Source organism: Pelophylax lessonae, assembly GCF_965119305.1.
Source record: "Pelophylax lessonae genome assembly, chromosome: 11".
Classification (NCBI taxonomy): domain Eukaryota; kingdom Metazoa; phylum Chordata; class Amphibia; order Anura; family Ranidae; genus Pelophylax; species Pelophylax lessonae.
In genome coordinates, this window is record NC_138778.1 from 70,407,334 (window position 1) to 70,428,291 (window position 20,958).

The following is a 20,958-nucleotide window of genomic DNA, read 5'->3' on the forward strand; positions in this document are numbered from 1 at the left end:
AAATTATAGCAGGGAATGTTTTAAAGAAAATCTACAACGGAAGCCTCCATATCTCTCAGTACTAGCATCCATTAAATAGACCTAGAATAAAACAACATTACACTTTAAACAGTGTAAGACAAGTAATTTGTGAACAATGAAGCACTTTTAATAGGCATTATGTACAGTAGCTGCTGTTTGGCCAGGCACACTCTGTCATCCATTGCACTGTGTTTCTATGGATAGCACTTCCCAATCCCAGACCCTGCCTTCTGATCACACCAATAACGTAATTAAAGTAGAACTATAGGCAAAACTTTTTTTTTTTTTGGATAGAATAGGGGAGGGTTATAATCCCTGTAAGGTTTATTTTTGCCATCTTTGTCCCATTGGGGATATTTACCTTAACTTCCTGTCCCATAGCCAAACAGGAAGTGGGAGTAAATTCCTGCAAATTAAGAGAATTTCTTGGGGACCCCCAAGTCTTCAGAACTAATGTCCCCATTCAAAGATTTTCCAGCTATTACTTTTCTGGGGACAAGCCAAAATGTGGGATTTTCTTTTGCTTTCACGTTTAATGGTAAACAGGACAAATAGACAGGGTGAATCTCCCTAATTGGAAATCAGACGGCACTAAAAACTGTCAGGTGTTTTAATCCCTCTCCCTTCTATCCAAAACTTAAAAAAAAAAGTTTTGCCTTTAGTTATACTTTATATTATAAGTAGTGAGAAAAGGTGGGTATGCCTGCATGCTCCCGATAGGCTAGTAGAACAGAATGTGCCCAAGCCAGGCATATTTGGGAAAGTGCTCTGCTGCTTCTGATTAGAAATAAATGTTAGCATGGTCACAATAAACTGCGTAATCAAAAATCCCTCTTAGATATGGTTTTTAAATATATACATTATATACTACATATATTACACACTATAAGATTTTCTGAAGACTTTTTCCTTCAGATTTACCTTTTCTATGTAGTGCAAGGGCTGCCAGATTGCATACAAATTGAAAGTGTTTAGGTTTGACCTCATATTATATGGTTTTGGTAAATCTAAAGGAAAAAGTCTTCAGAAAATCTTATAGTGTGTATGGCCCATTAGTCCGTATGGTTCAATATTGAGTTGACCCACCCTTTGTAGCTATAACAGCCTCAACTCTTCTGGGAAGACTGTCCACAAGGTTTAGGAGTGGGTCTATGGGAATGTTTGAGCATTCTTCCAGCAGAGCATTTGTGAGGTCAGGCACTGATATTGAATGAGAAGGCCTGTTGTCGCAGCCTCAGCTCTTATTCATCCCAAAGGTGTTTTATCGGGTTTAGGTCAGTTTGCGATGGAGGAAATGGATTGGCCTGCACAGAGTCCTGATCTCAACCCAATGGAACACCTTTAGAATGAATTAGAGCGGTGACTGTGAGCTAGGCCTTCTCATCCACGTCAGTGCCTGACTTCGCAAATGTGCTTCTGGAAGAATGGTCAAAAATTCCCATATACACAATCATAAACCTTGTGGACAGCCTTCCCAGAAGAGTTGAAGCTGTTATAGCTGCAAAGTATGGGCCAACTGAATAATGAACCATATGGACTAAGAGTGGCATGCCATTAAAGTTCATGTGCGTGTAAAGGCAGGTGACCCAATACTTTTGAAAATATAGTGTATGTGCCTAGACATTATTCTTAACAAGCTCTGACTGACCCCTGTAGCGATAGGCATCATGAAGAACTTCATCTTCAAAGTTCACAACAGTGGCACTGACATCACGCACCCTTTCCCTTTATTTTCTATGGAGAGTAAAAACTTGGCAACCTGACAGCCTTCTAATGTAGACAAACAAGTAAGTACTGTAAGATGATAGAAATTGTCAAACTTGAATCTAGAGTCCCTGTTATGATCTTTGATGGTGAAGTACTTCACAGCACCTACAGCTACATAGTGCTTGTTTTAAAGCACTGCCTAATAAAGTGGACCTTCAACATAAGTGTGAAGTTGTGCTCTCCTGCGTCCTCCCCTCTAACTCTCTTACCATCGAATACAACTTTTTTTATTTTTTATTTAAAGGACTATTTTTTCACTTCCACTCTGCTTAGCTAGGCGGGACTTTATCACCGCCCCAGCACATGCGCAGGGCTTGGATCCCTAAAGAGCCCTGCAGCATATGTGCCTGAATTGTGCACACTCGCAAAGGCCGCTAAGAGGGAAGCTGGAAACCTTCCCTCTCTTTGCGTGTGCATAGCATTTTCACAGTGCATGCAGAGATTTGTTCAGGGGCTCTTCCAGGACCCAAATGCTGGCCAGAGCCCATAGGTGCTTCTGCTTATGGACCAAAATGGTGGCATCCCGGGGGTGGAGCCACATAAGGAAGCAGACTGAAGTTCCACTTTAGGAATATATAAAATGCTTTAGTTTACACTGTACAGTTTAAGCATAATTTCAAATAGTCCATGATTTGGAGCGACTGAACCCTCTTTTGGAACCAAATAACTTTGTCACTTTTTCCTCCTTATTTGTCACTCTATTTGGTCTGATGTATAGAGCTCTATAGAGAAATGTACTATTTAGTTACCAGAAGCATTACACAGTAAACTATTCATCCAACCACTAATTTATTGAATTTGTTAAAGGAGTTGTAAAGCCAGTAGATTTTTTTTCATCTTAATGCGTTCTATGCATTAAAATGAAACCCTTCTGTGTGTAACAGCCCCCCAGCACCCCTAATACTTATCTGTGTCCCCTCTCTGTCCAGCCATGTTCACAAGTCCCTCTGCCGTCTGGGACTCTCCCTCCCGCCATTGGCTTCTGCGGCTGTCAATCATAGTCAGTTAGCCAATCAGAAAAGAGGGGAGCTGCAGCTCGGCTCGGGTGCCCCCATTTTAAGCTGCTTCCTGTGGGGGCACTCAATAGGAGGGAGGGGCCAGGAGCAGCAACGAGGGACCCGGGAAGAGGAGGATCCAGGCTGCCCTGTGCAAAACCAACTGCACAGAGGAGGTAAGTATAACATGTTTGCTATTTTTTTTTTTAAATAAAACAAGACTTTACAATCACCAGTATAAAGAAAAGGTAGTGGTGAAAAAAAAAAACACTTGTGGGTTAAACCAATAGTTATCTGCATATCAATTTTTCATGATCCACATTACTGCTGCATCACATCCTTTGCCAGAACTGCTGGTCCTGCACTCTTTGTGATGGTGGTAAACTGTGTGGCAACAACTTTGGGAAAGGTTCTTGCAGGTGGGAGGAAGCCTATGGGAGTGAGGGATAAGGTAAATAAAACTGCTGTTTATGCCCCCCTGGACCAAAATGAGTATTAACCCTTGCAGTGCAGGTGTGAAACCCTTCTACATGGATAACTTCAACTTTACAGTGGCCTACATAGTTCACTTTAAAATCACTGATCTGTGGCTAATTATAGCCTTTTTTTAAAAAGCAAACAGAAAGAGATGAGGGGTATGACATATTCTAACATTCCAACATTGGTTTAAATGCTTCCCATTTTAAAGTGTTCTTTTATCCATTGTTTTGCAGATATTGGTGCTTATTTTGAGGCGGGAACATGGCTACGTCACAATATACTTTCAGCTGGCATGGTTGCTGCCCAGGAATTTGCCAAAGTCATCGTGTCTCTTCCCCTTTTTGTCAACAACTTAACTCGTGAGGAGATTTCATTTAGCTTCAGGACTAAGTCAGCACCAGCTGTTCTTCTGTACATCAGCTCTTTCAGCACAGATTATATAGCCTTCCTTCTCAGGCCAGAGGGTATGTCCATTATTTTATAAAATCCACTGTAATTTAGAAACACCATTATTTTCAAGTCTTAATGTAATGTGATGTCCTATAGGACAGTTTTCCAAATAATGTTCCTCTAGTGTGCAGTTTTGGACCAAAAATTTTTCTTAAGAAAAAAAAACACACATGCACTTTGCAATTTCCAGTGCAATTCATATGTAGTGTCAGGCTCTTTTTCTGCCGGAAACGTGGCAGAACGGTGTTCCGTCACCTCTGGCAGGCCTTTCCTCTCCAAGCTGTCACTCAACACAGTAGCCGGTAGAGGACATTTTCTATTTTACTTCCTCCACCTGCTTTTGTGTGCTAGGGTCGGCACCCAGGGCACATTCCCCACATCTGATGATAGACGCCCCGGGGTCCAGATGCCACAACTGTCAGACGTTTTACAATTGTAGGCTTCCAGTGAGTTGTGGATGGAGGAGGAGTGCATACTAAGGTCTACTGTGGACTGTAGGGGAAAGAAGGGGGGTTGAGCTGTGGGGGGAAGGGGGGAAGATGTTGAGCTGTGGGGGGAAGTGGGGGAGAGAGTGACCTGTTGATGAAGGGAGTAGGTGAGCTGTGTATGGGGAGGGAAGGTGAGCTGGGAATGGGGGGGAGGGGGAGCTGTGGACGGGGGGGGGGAGGGTGAGCCATGGATGGGGGGGGTAAGCTGTGGAGGGGGGACAGGGTGACCTGAAGATGGGGAGGGAGAGGGTGACCTGAAGATGGGGAGGGAGGGGGTGAGCTGTGGACGGGGGGAGAGGGTGACCTGTGGATGGGGGGAGAGGGTGACCTGTGGATGGGAAGGGAAGGGAAGGTAAGCTGAGGATGGGAGGAGGGAAGGTGAGCTGTAGATTGGGGGGAGAGGGGGACCTGTAGATGGGGGGAGAGGGTGAGCTGTGGATGGGGAGTGAAGGTGAGCTGTGGATGGGGGGGAGAGGGTGAGCTGCTGATGGTGAGGAAAGGTGAGCTGTGGATGGGAGGAAGAAAGGTGAGCTATGGACAGGGGGGAGAGGGTGACCTGTGGATGGGGGGGAGAGGGTGAGCTGTAAATGGGGAGTGGAGGTGAGCTGTGGATGGGGGGGAGGGAAGGTGAGCTGTGGACAGGGAGAGGATGAGCTGTGGATGGGGGGAGAGGGTGAGTTGTGGACAGGGGAGGGGAGGGTGAGCTGTGGACGGGGAAGAGGGTGATCTGTGGATAGGGGGAGAGGGTGACCTGTGGACAGGAGGAGACAGTGAGCTTTGAGTGGGGTGGAAAGGTGGGCTGTTGATGTTGGTGAGAGAAGGTGAGCTGTGAATGGGGGGAGAGGGTCACCTGTGGATGGGGGCTGGAGAGGGTGACCTGTGGATGAGGGGGAAGAGGGTGACCTGTGGTTGGGGAGGGAAGAGGAGTTATGGATGGGGGAGAGAAGCCAAACTGTGGAGAGGGGGGATAAGATGTGGATGGTGGAAGAGAAGGCGAACTTTGGACAGGAGGAGAGAAGGAGAGCTTTGGACAGGGGGGGGAGGGAGGGCTGTGCATGGGGATGCTGATTTTTTTCTGCCCACTGTGTGATACACACTCCTCAGCACCGCACAATATTCATTCCTATGCGTTATGCGCTTCTGAGTCTAGTACTCTGTGTATTACACTTTCCTGAACCTTGCATTGTGTGCGAAACTCAGTTCTAAGCCTTGGCCACACCCATTATTTGGCATCTCTTTATATCTCTTCTCCAAGGATGGAGCCAAATACAGGGCAATCTTAGAAGAAAACCTGTTAGAGTCTGCAAAAGACTTGAGGCTGGGGTGGAGGTTCACCTTCCAGCAGGGCAATGACCCCAAACATACAGCCAGAGCTACAATTAAATGGTTTAAAAATATTCATGTGTTAGAATGGCCCAGTCAAATTCCAGACTTAAATCCAATAACGAATATGTGGCAAGACTTGAAAATTGCTATTCACAGATGCTCTCCATCCAGTCTGACAGAGCTTGAACTATTTTGCAAAGAAGAATGGGAAACAATTTCACTCTCTAAATGTGCAAAGCTGGCAGAGACATACCCAAAATGACTTGCAGCTGTAATTGCAGCGAATGGTGGTTCTACAACGTATTGACTCAGGGGGGCTGAATACAAATGCCCGCCACACTTTTCAGATATTTATTTGTAAAAAAAATTGCAAACCATTTATCATTTTCCTTTAACTTTAAAATGGTGTGCCACTTTGTGTTGGTCTATCACATACAGTAATATCCCAACAAATACGTTTACAATTTTGGTTGTAACATGACAAAATGTGGAAAATTTCAAGGGGTAAGAATACCTTTTCAAGGCACTGTACTAGCTTGTAAGGCACTGACTTTCCACTGCAAATTCAGCAACTATTAGGGCTTGTAACCTGTGATGTTTTGTAGATGGGGAGCAGTGATAATGAAAGTGGAGATGATGGCTTGATCAACATTGACTGGGATGTCTTCGCCTACATAGGGCTCCCTGTGTCTTGAGGGCCTTACAGGGCTGTAGATATTACAACAGTATTGGGACCAGATGCTTTTTTTTTCTCTATATCTTCACTACTTGCCTAATCCCTTTACCTTACAGGCAATAGGTGGTTTGACTGGGCAGCTTTCTCCATAAAGACAGGGTATACCAACAGACTGAAATGAAACACAGCATGCCACAATAATGCCACAGCAAGCAAAGAAAATGAACCAGAGATAGGAAGAGCCTAGGTGAATGCCATAAAGAGGGAAAACATACCTGCAGACAATGACTACATAAGCATCCTGAATATAAAACACACTCAGGCCTCCAGTGTAACTTAATGCAGTTGCTGTTCAAAACCAGTTAGGTTGTATATTCCTCAAAAAAATACCCACAGGAGTGTTCCTTGTATGTAAACAATGCTTGCAAATACAAATCAAACAAATAAATAAATACAAATATATATAATTCTCTAAAGTGAAAATATTCAGTACTCAAATGAAAACCATGATTGCAAGTAGTAAAAGTGCACTAAAGGGGATATTACAACTGAAGAAATCATAAGGCAATTTATTACATGTCGGAAGGACTTGGCATATTGTATATTGAAATTACTTTGGATGGAGCACTTTTATTATTTTTGCAACCTTGCAATCATGGTTTTCATTTGAGTATTAAATCATATATCATTTTATTTATTTCTTTGATGTGTATTTGTAAGCACTGTTTAACCATAAGCATCCTGCATGCATGAGTAGAAAACACCACCATGTGTTGCACAAATATTGCCTTAAAAAACATTTAAAACTGGCACCCCTGGCCTTCAGTTATGATAACAGCTCCTGAGCATGCTCAGATCACAGTTTCAGCTCCCGGCACCATTTTGGAAAAGGGCAAGCCAGGAAAAACTGCCCACAGTGGCCATATCACTTTCTGTCATCCATGCTCAGAGTGTACTTGCACTGCTGCAGCCATCTTGGAAAGGGCAAATGCCTACAAGACAAACAAACACTGACAGAGAAAAGGGAAAAACAAAGGGAACACGCTGCCACTTATTCCAAAGTTTGTTTAAAGCTTTCTTTGACAGGTCATGCCTCCCAGACCACCAGGATGGGGCTTCAACCATATAGTTAATTTAGAGGCTGTACAGGCAGGACTTCCACCCAGGAGAGGTTGAACCTGGCTAAGGTGACAAGCAGTAAGGGATACCTCACGACTCCAGTCTTGATCAGATGAGGACAAAAAAGGGAATGCTGCGAGTCTAATATAGTCCTTTTAGGTTGCGAGGGGGGGGGGGTGGTGGAGCCACAACCATTGTTTGGTGCCATGATGCACCAGAAAAAGAAGATGAGAGATGTAAGTTTGGATTTAGAGTGTATGTACATATGGCTAATACTTTTTTCTTTCATTTTGGATAGAGTGGGGTAAGATCAGATCGCTTGTTTTTTGTTTTTTTAATGCTGTGTAAATGCTTGCTAGATAGATTTAGCCTCTTTTCTCTATCGTTCATTGACAGACACAGCTCCATATTCTTCTTAACCATTAGGTTGTGCTGCTCCCTACATGAGTAGGACACTAGGCAGGAAAAAACTTTACCACGACTATGGGGCAGTCCTTGCAGGCATACATCCACTCACTCTGCTATAGGATTCAGTTTGTTTCTGCATAGTTTAAGAGTAGGACCTAGTTCCTGGCTGGGACTTCGGTCTTCGCTTGCAATAAACAGCGAGCGTGTACAGGTTATAGCCTGTGCTAGGCCTCGCAATGACAGAGCTCCAATGGACGGGGGCTAGCCCCCGAGTTAAACACCTCGCAGGGACGTGCGCAACCTGGTTCGTCCCAGTGTGCCCTTGGCTGTCAGCACGCCCATTCCAAGTGGAGAGGTAGTCTGTCTGGAGTGGCACCCACCTGATTGTCGTTGGTATGGTGAGTAGTGTCCCCCCATAGCTTTGGCAGGCTCGGGGTGGACGTGGGCCCCTCCCTGGGAAGGTTGGACCCTCAGGTACCCCCCCCCCCGTTCCCCCTAGAGGTCCCTACCTCAGTTAGCGACGGGGGTCTCCGGGAAGGACATGCCGATGCCGCTATAGCGGACCCGCTGGGACCCCCCCCCCCCGATGCCACTAGATCGTTGGACCTTTCAGGGAGTCCTGGAGACTGCATGGCGCACTGCGGGGGCCGCCATTTTCTTGTAGAAGTTCAATTTTTCAGAAATTCCCATTGAAATGCATGGGCGGCCATTTTTGTTTTGGTTTCCCCATAGGAATGCATTGGGCAGGCATTTTCTCAAAGTTCACAAATGCTGGACAGCAGGGAGCAGCAAGAGCTTTACTCTAGTGATGACCCAGGTACTTCCTCTTCCTGTGAAGATCGTATCTCTGCACACTCAGATCGATCCTATTCTCCTCCATATCGGATGGTGTTATGTCTATCCCTGTAGGTCTCTCTCTGTCACCCTGCTATCTGCAGTGCTAGTGGCTGGGACTTGTAGTACCGCTTGTGCAGCGGTGTGAGTCTGTATTTTTGCAGTTTTCTTTAAGGGGACACTGCACTATTCCAGGGTTCATATGAAGCCCCAGAAACAAGTTTCACCCACAGACACCTACAGATTTGGAAAACATGGTGTTAAAGTGGATTTGGTTTTAAAAAATAACACTAGTAAAAAGCGCCCTATGCCCTCCCTTGCCTCTCCTGTATCTGAGGTAGATATGGCCGCTGCGGGACACGGGTTATCCTGAGGGTTCTGCGTTATCGTCCTCGTCTGCAGCCGCACGGGAAAACGTGCTGGTGGAGGCACTTATAGTGTCAGTGCGGGAAACTCTAAAAATGCCATGATTCTGCAGCATCAGGGACGCAGGTGTTTTTTGGCACAATCCCAGAAGTCGGGCAAGGTTTTGCCAAGTCTGGAACTCTTTGACAAAATTGTCTCTGACCAATGGGGGCACCTCAAACACATATTAGTGGTGCAAAAGCATTTTAGGAAGCGCTATCTATTCTCGGATGCTGTATCCACAAAATAGACCATTCCACCGAAGGTGAACCATCCGGCCTCCAGACTGAACAAATCTACTGTGGTCCCACTGGAGGAGTCTCCGGTGTGGATAGAAGGCTTAAATCTCTGTCCCGCCACTTATATGTGATAGCGGGCTTAATACTTAAACCAATCTTCGTGATCACTCTGGTGTCCCAGACCATCACGGAATGGGTAAAGTTAATAAAAAGTGACCTGGAAACAGAACAGCTCCCTCCGGGCCTAGCAGAGCTAATGGACCAAATGGTTCAAGCTCTACTATTTATATGTGCATCGCTAGATGCGGCCCCTCTTGTGGTCAGAGTATCCGCGGTAGGGGTAGCCATTAGACACATGGTGTGGCTAAAAAGCTGGTCTGCGGACCAGGCTTCTTAAAGGGCTCTATCAGAGCTCCCCTTTAAGGGGGACCACTTGTTCATCCATCCTCAATGGATGAACTGATCAAGGGGCTTATGGGTGGGAAGAGTACTTTTCTTCTTCAATCCTCCAAGGGAAAGTCACCACATAATAGACGGGGGCCTTATTTTACAGCCCACAGGCGGCCTTTTTGTACCTGGCATGCAGGAGAAAGGATCTATGTCATTTAGGTCTTCTGGGGGTTCCAAGAAGACATAGTCGGATAAGCCGAGAGCAGGCACCCCCAAGATCGGCAGACAAATCCCCGTCTGCATGAAGGGACGCCCTCACCCATATATGGGGCTGGGGGACGTCCTTGTTTCTTTCCAGAGCCATGGACCTCCTTGATTCAGGACAAATGGGTCCACCAACTGATCTGGTTACAAGATCAAATTCAGGTCCTGACCGTTCGGACAGATTTTTCCCGTCCAATCTCCATCTATCTCCAGATTGGTTGCGGGACCTACAAGGGGCGGTACAGGACCTGCTGTCACAAGGGGTGATTGTGCCGGTTCCCTCCCTGGAACGCTTTCAAGGGTTTTATTCAAACTTGTTTACTGTTCCCAGAAAAGAGGGAAAAGTGCGTCCAATTCTGGACCTCAAGGCTCTGAATTGCTTTGTGCGGGTTCAGAGGTTTCAAATGGAGTCCATTTGCACAGTAGTGGCGTCCCTACATCAAGGGGACTTTTTGGCCTCTATCGACATTAAGGACGCATATCTGCACATCCCTATTTATGCTGGACATCAGCTTTTCCTTTGATTCACTGTAGGAGAGGAGCATTATTCATTTGCGGCGTTACCCTTTGGTCTCGCCTCCGTCCCCAGTGTCTTACGGTCTTAGGGCTTGGACAATCTTCTCTTAAGAGCGGATTCCCACTCAGTTCTGGTGGGCGATCTATCACTGTCCAGACTCTGCAAGAGTTCTGTTGGACTATCAATTTCAAAAAGTCTGATCTGGTCCCAACCTTCAAGTTGGTTTATCTGGAACTGACTCTGGACTCAGCTTCGGCCATGGTGTATCTTCCCCCGGAAAAGCTGCAAAATTTTCAGGGGGTGATTCCCTTGCTGTTATCCAGCAATCTGTCCTCTCTACAGACTTGCATGCAAGCCTTAGGTCTGATGGTGTCTACCTTTGAGGCGGTCTTATTTGCTCAGTTCCACATGAGACCTCTACAAAGGGAAATTCTTGTCAAGTGGAACAAAGATCCAAAATCATTGGACAATATGATTCGATTGAGTCACAGCACAAGGAGTGCTCTTCTGTGGTGGCTTCGCTCGTTGGCCTTACGCCAGGGCAAGTCCTTCCTCCGGTTTTATTTGACTGTGGTAACCACGGATGCCAGCCTGTCCGGCTGGGAAGGAGTGCTTGGGAAGCTGTGTGTCCAGGGGACCTGGACTATGGAAGAGTCCAGACTACTGATCAATATTCTGGAACTAAGAGCGACAAAGCTTCGCCTGAGTCACTGGACAGATTATCTGCAGAGCTGTCCAGTTCAGATTCAAGTGGACAATGCCACGGCCGTGGCTTACGTCAATCATCAAGAGGGCACCAAGAGTGTCTTGGCGGCCCAGGAGGTGACCAAGATCCTGAAATGGGCAGAAAATTTAGTTCCAGCCCTCTCCGCCGTGCATATCCCAGGAGTGGAGAACTGGCAGGCGGATTACCTGAGTTGTCAGGTGTTGGATCAGGTGGAATGGTCCCTACACCCGAAGGTGTTTCACCTGCTGTGTGCGGGGTGTTGGACACCCGACGTCGACCTTTTATCCTCTCAACTCAACAAGAAGGTACAGAGGTTTGTAGCCAGGTCTCGGGATCCTCTGGCCAACGACACAGATGCACTGGTGGCTCCTTGGGGTCAGTATCGGCGGATCTATGCGTTCCCTCCGCCGAAACTCATGCCGAGGCTTCTGCGCAGAATACAGTGTGAGGGTGAATAGTTGGAAAACGGCGCTACCTAACGCATGTGCAAAGATGCGGGTGAGGAGGAAAAAAGTGCTTAGTGCGTGCAAAGTGACATATAGATAGTTGTGTACATGGGTCGATATATATAAAATTTAGGCCAAGACAATAAATAAATAAATAGATAAAAAGTAAATGTGAAGTGTGGTAAAAATGTATGATAAAAGATGTATATTGAATCAATAATATAGTGATTTCCAATAGGTGCTGCTGAATAAATAATAATTAATACAATTGCTAAATAGGTGAATAATATAGAATGAATACTGTTGAATAAATAATGTTGGGTAAAATAACGCCGGATGTATTGTTTATAAATCGATCTTAAATCAAAGGAGCAGTGAGGATACTAATTGTATACCTTTTGGGATGTAATTCTCCAATTCAAACACTAGGTGTCACACTTACCCTAAGACCACAGATGTTGAGTATATGAGCCAAAAGACAGGATGTAGGTGAGATCCTCAAACCTGTCTACTGACGGTCCCTTCGGACCCAAAAAGATCCCATCTGGGTACAAAAGGGAGAAAAGAGAAAAGCTACTCAGTGTGATAAGTGTAGATCGGGTATACAATATGATAGTAGCGACTCACGCTTGGGTAGATGCAGCAGATCCCTTCAGATATTGGCAGTCTACGCCAAGGAAGCTCCTGCGTTCCAAGCCTAGGCGAGCTGCGGACCGGAAGTGACGTGGGTTTCCGCCCTACGTACGTTTCGTCATAGGACGTCTACGGGGAGCGGTACCCGTCAGTCTACCTCATCGTCCAGAAATAGCCAGAGTCATCCCATCAGCCAATCATTCGCCCTGATACACACCTGAGGATGATTGTACGATAATGGAAGAACGGTGGAGTATACAGGCTTATTATGGGATGTCTCTCTAGGCTATAGTGATCATCATAATAGATCATGCTGCCATCTAGTGGATCAATTTTAAATTACAAGGGTATTAGAAAATAATTTTATTAAGAACGAATATGTGTAAAAAAATCCGTAAAAATGATATGTGTGAGAAGAGGGGTAAAAAATAGAAAAAAATAAATAGAATTAAAAATGGGCATCAGACATTTATTTAAATGTTTTTAATAAGAAAAAAATATAGAGGTGATAGAAAAGTGTTTTGTGAGACATAAGAGTCCCAAAGGAACATTAGTGATAATCTGACCACAAGAAATTATTTTGAAGAAAAAAATAATAATAATATTTAGTGTTTGCGTCGATATATATGAGTGTGTGAGTATATCCAAATAAACATTGGTGAAAAGAATAGATGAATAGTATTAGTGGAGTGAAAATGAAAAATGTGTATAGAAATACACCCGTGAAATATTTATGGCTATGATGAAGTGTGGGAAGGGAAGTTAAAAAATCCTCATGAACTGAGGTTAATAAAAACATCCAACTGTTTGGAAATAACGTGTCCAATTACATTCTGAGGTGACAACAGAGGTCCACCCATGGGGGAAATATAATAGTTATTCCTTAGAAAGCTTAAAAATATTTCGCTGCCTGTCAGTTCTTATCCATAGCGCTGGTTCTCCCAACCCCCCGTTTCTGCGCAGAATAGAAGTGGAAGGGATTCCAGTCATTCTGGTGGCCCCAGACTGGTCTCGCCAGTCTTGGTACGCAGATCTGGTAAGGTTGGTCGCCGATGCTCCTTGGAGACTTCCTCTCAGGGAAGATCTGCTGTCTCAAGGGCCAATCTTCCATCCTGCTTTGCAGTCGCTGGCTTTAACGACATGGTTGCTGAAAGCCAGGTATTGAATGATATAGGTCTTTCTGACTCAGTGATTCCTACACTATTGAAGGCTAGAAAATCTACCTCCAGGAAAATCTATCATCGTACATGGAAATCATACATCTCATAGTGTGAATCGCTGAAGGTGCATCCACGCTCCTTTTCGGTGGCTAGGATTTTGTCTTTTCTCCAAAGAGGGGTTGAGCAGCGGTTGGCCTTGGGTACCATTAAAGGGCAAGTGTCAGCTTTGGCTGTGTTTTTCCAACACCCTTTAGCTACACATGCCTTAATTCGCACTTTTATTCAAGGGGTTCGCCATATGGTTTCTCGAATACGGTCCTTGTTACCTCCGTGGGATCTTAACCTGGTACTGTCTGATCTTCAAAAACCTCCCTTTGAGAACATTAGGGAGATTTCACTGCTTACACTGTCACAGAAGGTAGCCTTTTGGTGGCTATCACTTCTGCTCGCAGAGTATCTGAATTGGCGCAGCTATCCTGCCGTTCACCTTATCTGGTGGTCCAGAGAGATAATGTGGTACTTTGTCCTAATCAGTCGTTTCTTCCTAAGGTAGTTTCTGATTTCCATTTGAATGAAGACATTGTGCTGCCTTCACTTTGTCCTAAGCCCAAGCATCCCAAGGAAATTGCTTTGCATTCTTTGGATGTGGATCGGGTAATTAGGGTTTACCTGGCGGCTACTGAATCTTTCAGGAAATCAGACTCTTTTTGTCCTAACGGAAGGACCTCGAAAGGGATTGGCTGTGTCTGCTGCGACCATATTCAGATGGATCAAGCAGATGGTGGTACAGGCTTATTCACTTGTGGCCACTGCCTCCAAGACAGAAAATGATGGTAAATGCTACATTTTGGCAATGACATCTGCACAAGAAATCTTCCAATGGAAACAGCTGTTCTGATGACAGCTGTCTAAGAAGGAGTTCTCCTCACTTTGTAGATATTCCCTCTTGCTTCCTGTGGCAACTCACCATCAGGAACTAGACAATAATAAACTGGCAGCACACCACAATGTGTGGTAAAACACTTCCATGTATTATGGCATGCTGCACTGGAGAAAATGGTGCGTGTAAATGAATAGGCTGCCTTGACACAACGCTTGTTGACACATGAATAACGCATACATTTAAGACCTCATGGCAGACCTAAATGGTGTGAATGGGTCCCTAAAAAATGTGAATGTCAAAAATGGTTTGAGAACAATCAATACTTGCTAAATCATGAATGAACTGTGATTAACCACATTTTTTGACAGCTGCGTTATTTTCACTTGCCACACCCAGGCTTGATTACTATCTGGCCTGTTGAATCAATAAATCACTTAAATTGAAGCTTTAACCACTTCAGCCCCGGAAGATTTTACCTCCTTCCTGACCAGGCCCTATTTTGCAAATCGGCACTGCGTGACTTTACCGGACAATTGCGTGGTCATGCGACGCTGTATTTTTTGCGCTATAAACAAAAAAAGAGCAAAAATTTTGAAAAAATAACAATATTTTTCACATTTTTTTATATGAAATTCCCCCCCAAAAAATGTAAAAATCTAAATATTTTAACATTTTAGGCCAATTTGTTTTCTGCTACATATTTTTGATAAAAAAAATCGCAATAAGCGTATTTTGATTGGTTTGCGCAAAAGTTATTGCGTTTACTAACTAAGGGAAAGATTTAGGTCATTTTTATTGTTTTGTTTTTTTTAACGAGTAATGGCGGTGATCTGCGATTTTTTTTTGCGGGACTGCGACATTGCGGCGGACAGATCGGACCCTTGACTGACATTTTTGACACTTTTGGGGGTTCCAGTGACATTACTACAGTAATCAGTGCTATACATATGCACTGTTACTGTAAAAATGACACTGGCAAGGAAGGGGTTAACTTTATTAGAGATGCAGGGATTAAATGTGTCCCTAGGGGCGTGCTTCTAACTGTGGGGGGGCATGGCTTTTCATGTAACCACAGAGACATACAATCCTACATAGCAGGATAGTATGATCTCTGCAGTTACACCAGGGAGAATGACAGACGGCTGTGTTTACATCAGCCGCCTGCCTTTCTCCCTCTGCACCGGGAGATCGCGAGTGACCGGCGGACATCGGGTCCGCTGGTCACACGCGCGGGGATGTGCAGGAATGAGCGGGGCGGGAGCGCGCCTCTGGCGGCGCGCGCTAGCCCCCTGCAGGCTCCTGGGCGAGCGATGTAGTACTGACTGCCGCAGTAAATATACTGTGGGCGGTCGGCAAGTGGTTAAAGTGAAGCATGCTAAAAGATCTCAAAAAGCAACACATCATGCATCAATCTAAAGAATTTCAAGAACAGATGAGAAACAAAGTAATTAACATATCAGTCTGGAAACGGTTACAAAGCCATTTCTAAGGCTTTGGGACTCCAGCAAACCACAGTGAAAGCCACTATCCACAAATGGAGAAGACTTGGAACAGTGGTTAACCTTCCCAGGAGTGGCCGGCCTCCTGGGAAAAATTACTCCAAGAGTAGAACGATGACTCATCCATGGAACTGCTGGCCTGACTTGCCTAAGTTAAGGTTGATGTTCATAATTTAACCCAATTATAATTTAATTTTAATAAGAAAGAGACTGGGCAAAAATGGCAATCATGGAAGAGTTCCAAGGTTAAAGCCATTACTGACCAAAAAGAACACAAATAATCGTATCACATTTGCCAAAAAAAAACATCTTGGTTACCTCCAAGACTTTTGGGCAAATATTCTGTGGACTTGATGAGACAAAGGTTGAACTTTTTGGAAGGTGTCTGTCCCGTAACATCTGTCGTAAAACGAACACAGCATTTTATAAAAAGAACATTATACTACCAGTCAAATGTGGTGATGGTGGTATTGTGATGGTCTTGTGCTGCTATGCAGCTTCAGGACCTGGACAATTTGCCATAATGCATGAAACCATGAATGCTGTGCTCTAGCACACAATCTTGAAGAAGAATGTCCGGCCATCAGTTCATGACCTCAAGCTTAAGCGCACTTTGGTTATGCAGCAGGACAATGATCCCAAACACACCAGCAAGTCCACTTCTGAATGGCTCAAAAAAAACAAAGTTAGGTGCAGACTTAAATCAGATTGAGATCCTGTGGCTTGACCTTAAACAGGCCATTCATGCTCAAAAATCCTCCAATGTGGCTGAATTAAAAAAATTTTGCAATGAAGAGTGGGCCTAAATTACTCTACAGCAATGTGAAAGACCTATTGCCAGTTATCGCAAATGCTTGATTGCAGTTGCTGCCACCAAGGGTGGCACAACCAGGTATAAGGTTTAGAGGGCAATTACTTTTTCACATACGGCCAGGCAGGTTTTACAGGTTTTTTCCCTTAGTAAATTAAGTCATCATTTAAAAACTGCATTTTGTATTTATTCATGTTATCTTTATGTAATATTAAAATTTGTTTGATGATCTGAATCATTGAATCATCAGAATCATCTGAATAATTTAAGTGTGACAAATATCCCCAAAAAATAATAATTTGAAAAATATTGGGAAGGGGGAAAAAACTTTTTCACAGCACTGTTCCCTCTAGGAATGTACTATGCTTTCCCTTTACCATGGTAAGTCGGTTAACTCTTTTCTTCCATTATCTGTTGTGGTAGGAACCTTACAGTTAAATTATCAACTGAGGAGCAAGAGTCCAAATATCTTTCAGCTAAGCAAGAGAAACCTGACGGATGGCAGACCACACAGGGTTAATGTCACGAGGGATTATCGTACACTTTACATGCAGGTAATACTATGTATTAGAAATGTATTGCTGAACATATCTTTTGTTTTAAAGATGTACTTTCTACTGGTTTTCATAGAAAAATTATACAAAAAAAAGGGAAAAACAACTACAAATCATCTCTCATGTCTCCATAACTTACAGCAGTAATCGAAAAATTACAAGTGCAATGGGTACAACAGTTCAGGTTAGAAATAGGTCCACAGTTTTGGCCAGAAATATACAAATTCTAACATCCTAGAAATGTTAGTGTAAGTGGACTGCAAATCCATTTGTACCATATTTTATCAAACAACTTCGGTTTCTTCCTAAGTTGAAAGGTTAGCTTATACGGGGGGAGACTATCATTAATCTGTTTTAGCCAGGTGGTAAAGTGATTGAAAAGGTTTTTTTTCCTTTTTTCTTTTTTTTAATTAAAATAACAAACATGTTATACTTACCTGCTTTGTGCAATAATTTTGCACAGAGCATCCCCGATCCTCCTCTTCTCGGGCACCACTCTGATGCTCCTGGTTCCTGTCTCCCCCCATTGGGTGCCCCCAACAGCAAGCCACTTGCTATGGGGGCACTCGTGCATGCTCACTCCCCAGCCCTGCCCTGTATGTCCATAAGACACACAGAGCGGGGCTCAGCCCCACCCCCTGATCTCTCTTTACTGGCTTTGATGGACAGCAGAGTGTGCCAATGGCTCTGAGCCAATGAGGAGCAAGAGAGCGATTTAGATTGGGCACAGGTATGTATTTAAAGGGAGCTGTGAGAGGAGCTGCATGCAGAAGGTAAAAGAAACCTTCTGCCTTTACAACTGGTTAAGTGTAGGTGCAGACATCCCCTTCCAGGACAGCAGAATTCTTTTTGTTTTTTGTGTAAAAATACAAGATACTGTATGTAGCTACTGTTTAGCATATTTAGACATGGAGAGATCACTGAACACGTACCTAATAATTAGTTCTTGGGGTGTAATATATTGTGGAGACCTAACACTAAAAATTAAAGTGGAATTCCAGTCAGGATTGAACATTTGCCCATAATTAGTATTTTTAATATTTTTACCTTTGATATTATTCATTTTCAGGCTAGACGATTGTCTAGCTTAGCAAATCTAATCTGAGCCAGATAATCGGCTGCTTTCTGTTCTTCACCAACAATGGTTTGCTTGCCGAGCTGAATTTGGCACTTCCTGAAACAGTTTTCAGTCTTGGTGTGAGAGATCCAGCCTAGCATTTAGTAAACCCGCCCCTGTCCTGCCCAGCACCACCCCATCCCTCCCAGCCAGTGGCGGAGCTAGACTTTTAAAACAGGGGTGGCAAAGGGGTGGCTAGGTATTATTTTGGGGGGTCAATATACAAAGTGTAATTTAGTGTCAGATTCGTCCACCGCAATGTCGCAGTCCCTCTAATGATCGCTGCCATTACTAGTAAAGACAGGATACAGGTGGTGGTGATCAGAGGATACAGACAGGATACAGGTGGCGATCAGAGGATACAGACAGGATACAGGTTTGCCCCCAATGATTATTGCAGAGTGCCACAGCAATGCCCCCAATGATTATTGCAGAGTGCCACAGCAATGCCCCCAATGATTATTGCAGAGTGCCACAGCCTTGCCCCCAATGATTATTGCAGAGTAAGACAGCCTTGCCCCCAATGATTATTGCAGAGTGAGACAGCAATGCCCCCAATGATTATTGCAGTGAGACAGCAATGCCCCCAATGATTATTGCAGAGTGAGACAGCAATGCCCCCAATGATTATTGCAGAGTGAGACAGCAATGCCCCCAATGATTATTGCAGAGTGAGACAGCAATGCCCCCAATGATTATTGCAGAGTGAGACAGCAATGCCCCCAATGATTATTGCAGTGAGACAGCAATGCCCCCAATGATTATTGCAGTGAGACAGCCTTGCCCCCAATGATTATTGCAGAGTTCCACAGCAATGCCCCCAATGATTATTGCAGAGTGAGACAGCAATGCCCCCAATGATTATTGCAGAGTGAGACAGCAATGCCCCCAATGATTATTGCAGAGTAAGACAGCCTTGCCCCCAATGATTATTGCAGAGTGCCACAGCATTTGCCCGCAATCATTGCAGAGTGCCAGCGTCGTTCCCCCCCCCATGAGACCGGCTTACTTACCTCACGGACGGACGGTCATCACAGCAGCTTATCATCGGTCCGCGGCTCCCTGCATCTTCTCAGTCCTCCCGCCGGCGCCTCCTCGACCAATGGCACGGCATTTGCCATTCGGCCAATCAGGAAGCGGGAGGACCCGCTCCCTGATTGGCCGGAGGAGGATCCATGTGACAATAGCGAATTTTCATTCGCTATTGTCACAGAATGGGCGGGCTCGGCTTCGGGACGCACTGTTCTGCTGCTCCCTGACCCTGGCCGCCAGCTTAGAGGGATCAGCCGGTTCTGCGAACCGGCTGATCCCATCCCACCACTGCCTGTGATTCCTCCGCTGCCAGCCTGGATCGGGGTGGCAACAGGGGTGGCAGGGACTTTTTCTGGGGTGTCAATTGACACCCCAGCTAACCCTCTGGCTCCGCCACTGCTCCCAGCTTTCTGCAGACTGTGCAGCAGCTCTTCTCTTCCAAGTCTTGTTTTGGTTTAGAGCTGAGAGTGAGGGAGCAGTCATTGTATGGCTGTAATGCTCACTGCAGTGCCACCAAAACATGACACACACTGCAAGGAGGAATTTATACTTTATATGTACACTGGACCTCCCAGGAACCTATGATTAGCTCCTCCCATCCTGTATACTCCCCCTGGCTATATAGGAACTGGGTAACTTCCTAGAAGTGATGCCACTAGCTTTAAGTAACCATGCCCACTGGCTGCTCTTAGACTCATTTTGAGGCATAAGGCGTAACTTGGCTTTCATTAATGATTGCAGAGGAGAATTTAAGTATTACGCTTTCCTTCCACTTTAACCACTTAACGCAAACTGACGTAGATCTACGTCAGCAGACTTTGCGGGGGTATACCGGGATGATGCCTCTAGCTAGAGGCACCATCCCGGTATGGTGGTTAACAGCCGACGGTTGGCTTTCCGTCGGTAACGACTGATGCGGCTCAGGAGCCGCTCGGTCGTTACCCGGGTGAGGGGGAAGGGACGTCCCCCCCTCCCGCTGCCTTCCGCAACTTTGCTCGGGGCTCCCGTCCCACCGGGAGCCCCGAGCACCCAGCCGGCGCGTCCGCCGGCTGGATGGAGTTCCGATCAAAGCTGGAAATGGCTTAGATCGGGTCTCCGATGACGTAACCCGGAGGCGGCGTCCATGACGTCACTTCCGGGTTACTCTGCTGCAAAAGGCGGCAGATTTAAAAAAACGTCTGTATGCAAAAACGCAGTTTTCGGTGTTTTGCATACATGGAAGTGTAGTGGAGGGGTCTAGGGTCTTTTAGACCCTCGATCCCTCCATAAAGAGTACCTGTCACTGCATATTGGTGTCACAAAGGATGTTTACATTGCTTGTGACAGCAATAAAAGTGATCAGATTTTTTTTTTCTTTAAAAAACTTGTAATAAAGTTAAAAAAAATAAAATAAATAGGAAAAAAATACATTTTAGCCGCCCCCGTCACTGTTAGCTCGCGCACGAAAAAAAATATATACGGAAGTCGAGCCGCGAATGAAATTGCTGTTTAAACCACACATGTGAGGTATCGCCGCAATCGCTAGAGCGTGAGCAATAATTAAAAAAAAAGAGCTACACTATAACTCTAAACTGGTAACCATTAAAAAAATTTAAATCGTCGCCTATTGAGATCTCTATTGACCGTAGTTTGTCGCCATCCCACGGGTGTGCGCAATTTTAAACCTAACATGTTGGGTATATATTTACTCGGCGTGACCTCATCTTTCACAATATAC

The 20,958-nt window shown here is 45.0% G+C and overlaps 1 protein-coding gene across 1 annotated transcript in view; it reads left to right on the forward strand.

Annotated features, from left to right (window-relative positions):
- CNTNAP1 (contactin associated protein 1) overlaps positions 1-20,958 on the forward strand; it is a 261,388-nt gene that overhangs the window by 174,800 nt on the left and 65,630 nt on the right. The window contains exons 19-20 of the mRNA XM_082271239.1: positions 3,497-3,727; positions 16,962-17,092. Coding sequence (XP_082127365.1) covers positions 3,497-3,727; positions 16,962-17,092 — 362 coding nt within the window. The remainder of the gene's footprint in view (positions 1-3,496; positions 3,728-16,961; positions 17,093-20,958) is intronic.